Genomic DNA, 9,404 nt, shown 5'->3' with positions numbered 1-9,404 from the left:
GCAAAGGCAGAATAGAGGGGCACACGGTTAGAAATGTAGTGTTTAAGGCAAACTAATAAGAAGTAATTTTAACTAAGAGATATATAAGCCCATAAACAGTAAAATAATTCCCTCTCAAAATTTCTCTATTATAATTTAGAGAATGTAAGTGGTGCAAAAACAATGGATGTTGTCAAGTTAAGACTTAGAAGTACTAAATAGTTTTATACAAAATAACATGAATCCTTCTGATTTAAAATACACTTGAGGTTTTGCTAGTTTTATCGTGTAGAAAGGAACAAACAAAATGTAGGAATCTGTGAACTGCCAAAAATAGTAATAAAGTAGAACCTTTCAGCCTATACATGATGACAAGAGAAAATGATCAATTCTGGTATCTTGGCCCATGTTGTTGAAAACATGCACAGCCACGTGTCCCATCACCATGTAAGCAGGTGTGCTACAGTAGGTACACTGCTGACCTCATGTGCACACAAAATGGTCCACAGATTACAGAGGCAAGAGATCAATGATGATTAAAACACAAAGCTTTTCAAAGGGTATTCAATAAACATGTTTTTAAATTAACTGTCTTCTTTACCAAAAAACAAAATATTAAAGTATACATCATAAAATTTCTTAGACTCTCCATTTTATAAATTTGATATATCAAACTGCACTATTAATAACTTACATATGTATTTTTGAGAACTATGATATATAGATCTTAAAAAGGACCTGTTTCTTTGCAGCTGCTGGAATGACACCATGCCCTTATAAAAAATGAAAGACAGTAGCCTATAGGAAAATTATAAAAACTGCTAGATTCATTGAAGCTATTCAAGTTATAGATGATACAAAATCTTCTTTTGCATCAAGCTAAGAGAGGAAAAGTTTCAGTCTTCTCTCACATGGTCCTAGGTGGTAGGCGCTGCTTATACATGCCTGCTATCGCTTTGGCTGCACTGTAGATCATCTGTCGACGAGACATGCCAGTAAAAGCCATGTGCCAATCAGTCCGGCTGACATTTACTAAACTCTTTTCCAGGACTTCGCCCACTGTGACCAAAAGGCCTGACCACCTTAAATTGTAGTCCTGGGGAGTTAGACTTTGAGCCTATTGGAAAAAATGAAGTAGATTATTATTTATAATACATTTAAAAATATCACTGGAACAAGTTGTATTACTTACTAAGTGACATTTCCAAGTTTCTCAGGTTACTTTTAATACAGATTATGAGAAATCCTGAGAAACACAGCCAGGTTGTCAACTACAATGAAGTTATAAGACTATTAAAAACAAATCAAAATATTATTACATATATCTACTCTGTTTAAAATATCTATGTTAAACTCATTTTGTTTTGCAAATATAATCAGTCTTAAATCTATTGACTCCATTACCAATGTTCAGAGTTAGAGGGTTCAAGTTCTAGTTCTATAGTCAGTGCCACTTCTAGTAATTAGATTAGTTGTAAAATACAAATATTATCTATATCTTGTTATTGTCATAAAATTCTGTAATTTTACTAAGAGGAGAAATTTAAGGTTTCAATCCATTTAAAAAATAACTGCTATAAATTGAAGTTGACTCCATGACACTTAACAATGAAAACATCAGTGTTACACTGTTTCAAAGAGAAATGGACTCCCAGTATGGCGCTGTAGGATCAGCACTGGGCTGCGAACCACAAGGCTGACAGTTCAAACCCACTAGTTGTGTCTCTAAAATCATATACAGGGTCACTATGAGTCAGAAATCACTGGAAGACTTAACAACAACAGAGAAATAGCAGATTATCATTAACACAAGCAGAACTTTGTTACTGAAACTTTTAATATGCATAAGAATCACCTGTGGGTCTTGTTAAAATGCAGATCCTTATTCAGTAGCTCAGGGTTGGAGCCTCAGTCTGCATTTTTATCAAGTTTCAGGATAATGCTTAAGATGCTAGGCTAAGGATCTCTCTTTTGAATAGCAAAACCCCAGAATAGCTGGGTTTCTAATTGGGGGCTAAGAGGAGATCATTTATAATCAAGTTCACACAAGCATAAACTAGATCAATTTATTTTCCAAACTTTCACTGAAGGATGATAATTATAATTCTCTGAAGAGCTGATCTCTACTCTTTTAAATAAAAAAATAATAAAGAAGCGCAACCATAAAACTCGGGATGGATAAAAAAAGAAAGGGGCATCAGTGACAGTACCCCAGGGGAGGAGAGTGGAACGGCTGGAGACAGAAGGAAGGAATATTAATGTATGTGTCTTCTGAATTCTTTCATCACTTCTGAATTTCAAACCACATGACAAGAAATAAAACAAAAACAGAATAAACGGCTGAGTAAAAAGCAAATGACACGCTCTAAATACCATTCCCCACTGTTAAACCCTATTAAATATACAGTTTACTATGTATCTTTCCAGGACCTTTTTTCCCTCTCTATTCATTTACATACATTTTAAAGCACATTTATCCTCCCTGCCAATAAATGGAACCACACCGGATGGCACTGTTTGCCGTTTTGTGTTTAGTGTATGTTCTAGATATTTTAAAACATGAATATACATAGGCCCTCTTTGTTCTTCTTTGCCACATTTCCTTTCCTAAAAAAAATTTTTTTTTTACATTACAAGTCTTTTTTACTGTAATAGAACACCTAGTTCAGAAGTTGGCAAATGTTTCCTCAGAAGGGCCAGATAATAAATATTTTTGGCTTGTCAACTAGATATTCACTATTGTAACTACTCAATTGTAGCTGCAGTGTGAAATCCAAACCAAACCCAAGGCCAGTCAGCCAATTCCTATGTGTGTTCTTGTTGTTGTTAAAGTGCTGTTGAGCCGGTTCAGACCCATAGCGACCCTGTATAGGGTTTCTGAGGAGCAACTGATGAGCTTAAGCTGCTGAACTTGTAGTTCATACAGCTTTGCAGTCTGGCACATTAACCCACAGTGCCACGCTAGGACTCCAATTCCAGTTCTACTCAGTCTTTTAGGGTCATTATGCATAGGAATTATGCACAGTAGGATTTCTGAAGCAGTCATTGTTTATGGAGAATAATGCTTCATATCTTTCTCATAGAGCAGTTGGTGGGTTTGAACTGCAAGCCTTTCAGGTATAGTGCTCCAATACTTAGCCACTGCATGTGAAAGCTGTCATATACAGTATGCAAATAAAAGGTATGGGTGTGTTACAATAAAACATATTCACAAAAACAGGCAGGACGTTAAATTTGGCTATGGACCATTATTTGATGACCTCTGATCAGGAGCAACGTTAAACAGTGGCAACGATAGGAGCATCCCTAATTATAAAGTCTCTAATGTGTTTGTCCTGGCGTGGTGCTGCAGGATAATGTGCTGAACTACAAGGTCAGCTTGAACCACAAAGTTGGCAGTTCAAACTCATTAGCCACTCCCCTAAAACCCTATACAGGGTCGCTATGGGTCCAAACCGACTCAACCACACTTAACAACAATGTATGTGTGGTGTTATAGGATAAGCTGAACACAAGGTTGTTGTTTCAAACCCACCAGGCACTCCTTGGAAACCCTATACAAAGTCACTATGTGTTGAAACTGACTTCACATACTTAATAAAACATTTATCGTATCTGATGTTTGCTTTAATGTTCCAGTACATATACATCCCTCTATTCCTAAATAGCTAAAGGTTATTTGACAAATAAAAGCTATTTCAAGCAAATACCTTTCACCATCTATTAAATTTCTTTCACTCCTTAATCTGTTCAAGTACTAAATTATTTACTGATATGTTATTATTGAACCATCATGTCATTTGAAGGACACATTCTCCTTGATCAGAACGTGTTGGTTTAATATTTATCTATTTTACCAATAATTCTGACATTTAGTTTCTAAGTAATATTAGATGATGGGATACGTTCTACTTCTATTTCTGATACTCATACAACATGAGGAACTCTGGTGGCACAGCGGTTAAAAGCACTTTGTTGCCAACCAAGGGGCTGGCAGTTTGAACCCACCAGCTGCCCCACAGGAGACAGATGTGGGAGTGATTTTTGTTTTTTTTAAGTGCTTCTGAGTAAGTTCCAACTCACAGCAACCTTGTATAGGGTAACCAAGGAGCAGCTGGTTTTGAATCACCAATCTTGCAGTTAGCAGCCCAGTACTTATTCTACAGTACCATACCAGAGCTCCCCATAGAGATTACAACCTTGGCTCTACTCTGTCTTATGTAGGGTGACAATGAGTCAGAATTGACTTAACAGCAGTGGTTTGTATGAAATATGAGACTCATCTGTTCCTAAAACTATTAGGAACCAGTACTTGTATGAGCTAGATAGAATTTTTTTTTTTCTTTGTAAAGCTTTGTTTGGATAATTGAATCAGGTTGCAGCACATGAATTTGCCAGTATTTTACTTGTTTTTTCTTCTTCAAGGACAATTTTGTATGGTTCGATCAATATTTACTCTTGAGCCACATATGACAATTCACAACAATTTTATCTAACTTACCAGTATAACAAGAGCCCTAGTAGCACAGTGGTTAAAGTGCTTGGCTACTTACTGACAGCCACTCTGGAGAAGGATGAGGCAGTCTGCTTCCATGAAGATTTACAGCCTTGGAAACTCTACATGGCAGTTCTCCTCTATCCTACAGGGTCACTCAGCGTTGGAATTAACTCACTGTCAACAGGTCTGGTTTTGTGTTTTGGTATGAGTGTAATATATTATGCACAGTATTTGTTTTTAGCTTTCAAACCTATATGTGTTTTCTTGAACTTTTCAAATTATGGTAAAAACTATGGCATAAACACAAGGTTTAAGAAAATGTCAATGTTTCTAACAACGATTGTCAGACTCCTTTGTACATTATAAACCTTCAAGAGTACCATAAGGTGTTTTCTGGGATTCTATCGATGGCACCTGACAACAACAACAACAACAACAACAACAACAAAATGAGCACACAAGGGAGCTTCAAAAAGCTCATGGAAAAATTCCATTATCTTTTAACTCCATTTTTTCATTAATTTTTTGAAGCCCACTCACATATGCCAAATTTAAATTTAAGTATACACCTTCGAAGAGGATCCAACAGTTTTATGAGATTATCTTAAATGCATACAAGTCCCAAACAACTTAAGAGGTAGTTTTAAGTAACACTGAATAATGCTCCAAATTATAAGTGTCATAAAAGATTACATGAAAACATGAAATGAATCAACATCATCAAACATTTATGCTTACTGAAAATTTTGTGGATGTAAATATTAATTCTAGTTTCAGTAAATAAAAGTTAAGATGTGACGATCAAATAAGGGCTTATTACTGAAGATGAACAAATGAAGAAAAAAACCTACCTTAAAAGAAAAAGAGAAAGTTTAACAGTAGAACTAATGTGAGATAAAAGGGAAAGTAAATAAAGGTGAGCAAAAATACGTTGTTGTTAAGTGCCACCGAGTTGGTTCTGACTCAAAGGGACCCTGTAAAGGATTTTCAAAGAACGGCTGATGAGTTGGAACCACTGATTCTGGGGCTCACACTGACCTTGAGATCAAGTACTTATCGTATAGTGCCACACTAGAGGTTAAAAATGTTTTGTTTTTTTCATAAACTATAGGTAGAAAATACAATCATAAAAGCAAAGGAAAAAATATGGAAAACACTAACTATGTAAAGTATTATCTGTTCAAAAATGGTAGGAAAACAAAAGTATGCAGCTACCAAAACATGGAAAAAAATAGGATGTTGGAAAAGAAGGAAAAAGGCTAAAAAAATGACACAAATTAAATATCATATTTCCAGTAAGTTATGTAATACAAGGTTTTACTTTAAAATGCAATCATAAGTTTCTCCAGAAACATAATGAAGAAGAAAATGAGAGAACCAACCTGTTGTACAAATTCCAAAGGCACCGGTGTGGCTTGTGTAAACGTTTCAAGGTGAACACCATGGACAGGATCTTCAACTATCAAACAGCCAATGTCAAACCATCTGTAATGCAATACATGAGTTCTAAGTTGTTTACATGGTAAATAAAAGTTATAGTGAATATTCAAAAATAAAAATTTTTGTACTACTACTCAAGCAAAATATGAGAATTCAAAAAGAAATTCTAATAATCAGTTTGCATAGGGATAAAAAATCAACTCAGACATTACCATTGTGACTTAATTCTATGAGGGAAAAAACAACTAGGAATAAAAATAACAATAATTTTAAATTACTTACCAAGGAAAGCTTACTCTTGCTAAGATGGGGTAGAGGAAATGAAGCGGGGTATTCAAATTTGCAATACATATATTTTCACTCACTTGAATGTGAAAACAGTTTATTGAAAGTAATATTTTTATGTATCACTTGCTAAAATATGAGAACATTTTTATTACCAATTCTATCATTAATCTGCAGCCAACAACTAGTGAATTAAGAGTTCTGGCTTGGCACTGTGGTTTAATGCGCGGAACTGCAATGTCAGTTTGAACTATAAGGTACATGGTTCAAGCTCACTAGCCACTCCTTGGAAACCCTACATAGGGTCGCTCTAAGTCCAAACTGACTCAACTGCACGTAACAACTAGTGAATTAAAAAACGTTCAGTCAAAATAACCAGTATTATTCTCTTTCTGATAAACCCTTCTAATGACATTTTTGAATTATTCACAATGAGCCAGTCTTTGAAAACAGCATTATACCAGAGAAACTTTCTTCCATTTATCACATCAGACCTCAGAGTCATTTGAACTACATGGTTAGTGGTTCAAATTCACCAGCTATTACATGGAAACCCTATACAGTGTCACTAGGGTTGGAATCAACGCAATGGGACTTAACAGCAACATAAATTATATAAAAGTGATGCATCTGCAAACTGACATAAGTGAAGTTATCCATAGTGCCACCAGCATTTTAGATAGCCAGAATGCTAAATGTCAGATGCCATGAAATTATGAATTCATGTAATAAGCAAATATGGAACAAGAAGTGTTCAATGTCTCTATTAAAAAAAAAAAAGACAATGTGATATGAAGTGGAGAATTGTTCACAAATTCAAATAACAAAAGTAAAATACACAAAGGTAATACGTAATTTTGCTGAACAGTATAATAGAAATTTTATAATGTCTATATTGCTCATAAGGAGCTCTAGTAGCATAGTGGTCACAAATCATCAGGCTGCGAACCACAAAGTCAGCAGTTCGAAACTACCAGCTGTTCTGTGGGAGAAAGAAAAGGCTTTCTGCTCCCGTAAAGATTTACAGCCTAGGAAACCCTGTACAGGGGCACTATGAGTCGAAAACGACTCCACAGCACATAACAACAACAACATATTGTTCATATTCTAAACTGTTTTAAGAACACTAAACAATAGAATTTGTATTATTTAGCTAAAAATCACTATTTGCTACTTTGTTATGACAGTTTTCTCAGTCAAGATATATTTGTCTACCAACTGTTCTGAAAGGGATCACATTAGAAGGTCCTAGACAGAGAAAAGTAAGGAACAAAATTCAAATTCATAAAAGACCAGGTTTAATGTTTGAATAGAGACTGGCAGAAGCCCTAAGACTATGGTCCTTAGTCACACTTCAGGCCTAAAACTTACCCCCATGGCTCACTATTCAGCCAAATAAAAGACAAGTCATTGAGGGGTACAGTAACACTAGTTAGGTTTAGGTAGGCACATCTTACAATAATCATCCATTTGAGATCAAAAGGGCAGGATTTGTCCAAGGACAAAGTTCAGAAGGGTGAAAAGAAGGAAGAAATGGGAAATACCGGGAGAAGTGGGATAAGAGATGATACATCACTACGGGGACTGTAATCAGTGACATGAAACAAAACGTGTACGAATTTCTAAATGGAAAACTGATTTGCTCTGTATACCTTCACCCAATTCAAAAGTTAAAATAATAATAATAAAAAAAAGATGCATTTCGTAAATTCCTCATACGTCAAGTTAACTAAATTTTATTTTGCATGATCTGTGTACAATAATACACGATGGAGCTTCAAAAAGTTGGTGGAAAAATTCTATTATCTTTTACTTCCATTTTCTAAAATTTTTTAAAGTGTCTTCATGCACGAATCACAAGAACAATTACACTGACTAAAGAGTCCAGGGATGTGGCACTGTAGGATAAGCAATGAATTGCTAACCACATGATCAACATTTCAAATCAACCACTCCTTGGAAATCCTATATAGTGCTATGAGTCAGAACCAACTCAGTGGCACTTCACAACAAACTATGAAACATGAACTTGCTGAAAAGCAAGAAGGTTTCTAAGTATAGTCCTCTTCTTTGATGTCAGTAAATATATATTTGAAGAACTCCAAGGCCCATTTATGCTGTATATAAATCACTAACATGATACTGAAATTTTCAACGTTGATGTCTCATCCTCTTCAACTCAATAAATCTAAAAAGCAATCACTCATACCCACCAAATAACTTTTCCATTTCTTTCACTAGTGCTACTAAGAAAACGTTCAATTCATCTCTCCCTTCTTCTTATGGTCCTTCAATTCCAACTCTCCTCCATGTCAAGAAAAAGGAAGTTTGATAGGTGGACTGATTATCTTCAAGGACAGTCAATAAGAATCTCAATTTCCTTTCTTCTCATCCTCTCCAGGTGGCTGCTGAAATGAGCTGGACTTCAATAACCCTGTTTGCATATCTCTTTGACCCGAAGAAGTCTTAAGAAGAATCACAGTTCCAAGACAATTAAGTTTCCTTTGCCAGAATTTTTTTTTTTTTTTAAAGGATTCTGGATAAATGATGTATGTGTGTCAATTTGTCTTTGTTCTTTTCTTTCTTTTTTTCTATTACCACCAATCAAGTCAGGATCGAGGCTTTGAGGCGGGGTCGACCAACTTAGAGACCCACAAGCTAAGCCCAAAGCGTCTCGCTACAACCCAGTCACCCCTGATGCACTTCCGCCTCTTGAGTGACATCCGAGGATGGAAATCCCACCTTTGAGCCGGACTTAAGGGCTGTAGCACAAGGAGATTCCTATTTAACAGCAACCACGCAACCGCCACTTGTCTGTCTGTCGTGCCATGGTGGTATGAACTGCTATGATTCTGAGGGCTATGCCACCGATATTTTAAATAACCAGCAGGGTCACCCATGGTGGACAGGTTTCAGATGAGCTTTCAAACAAAGACAGACTAGGAAGAAAGAGTGACAAACTACGTCCAAATCGCTAGTCACTGAAAACTCTATGAATAGCAGAGAAACACTGTCAGATACAGGACCGGGAGGTGGGAAGTCACTCAGAATGCGACTGGGGAAAAAAATGCCTCCTCAAAGTAGAGTTGACCAAGATGACCACGATGATGTGAATAGAGTTAAGCTCGGGGCAGAAATGCTCACAGAACCTTCATTTGCTAATGGGCCACAAATCAAACTAAAGAGAAACAGCTGTAAACAT

At 36.0% G+C, this 9,404-nt stretch overlaps 1 protein-coding gene across 1 annotated transcript in view; it reads right to left on the bottom strand.

Annotated features, from left to right (window-relative positions):
* Window positions 1-680: 680 nt before the first annotated feature.
* Window positions 681-9,404, bottom strand: part of PRRC1 (proline-rich coiled-coil 1) — a 34,490-nt gene continuing 25,766 nt past the window's right edge. Inside the window, exons 7-8 of the mRNA XM_006870679.1 lie at window positions 5,860-5,962; window positions 681-1,096 (exon numbers count right to left, since the gene is read on the bottom strand). Coding sequence (XP_006870741.1) covers window positions 887-1,096; window positions 5,860-5,962 — 313 coding nt within the window. The 3' untranslated portion in view covers window positions 681-886. The remainder of the gene's footprint in view (window positions 1,097-5,859; window positions 5,963-9,404) is intronic.

Source organism: Chrysochloris asiatica, unplaced genomic scaffold (genome assembly GCF_000296735.1).
Source record: "Chrysochloris asiatica unplaced genomic scaffold, ChrAsi1.0 scaffold00147, whole genome shotgun sequence".
NCBI lineage: Eukaryota > Metazoa > Chordata > Mammalia > Afrosoricida > Chrysochloridae > Chrysochloris > Chrysochloris asiatica.
Note: the sequence above shows the minus strand (reverse complement) of the source record. Positions and strands in the feature narration are given on the sequence as shown.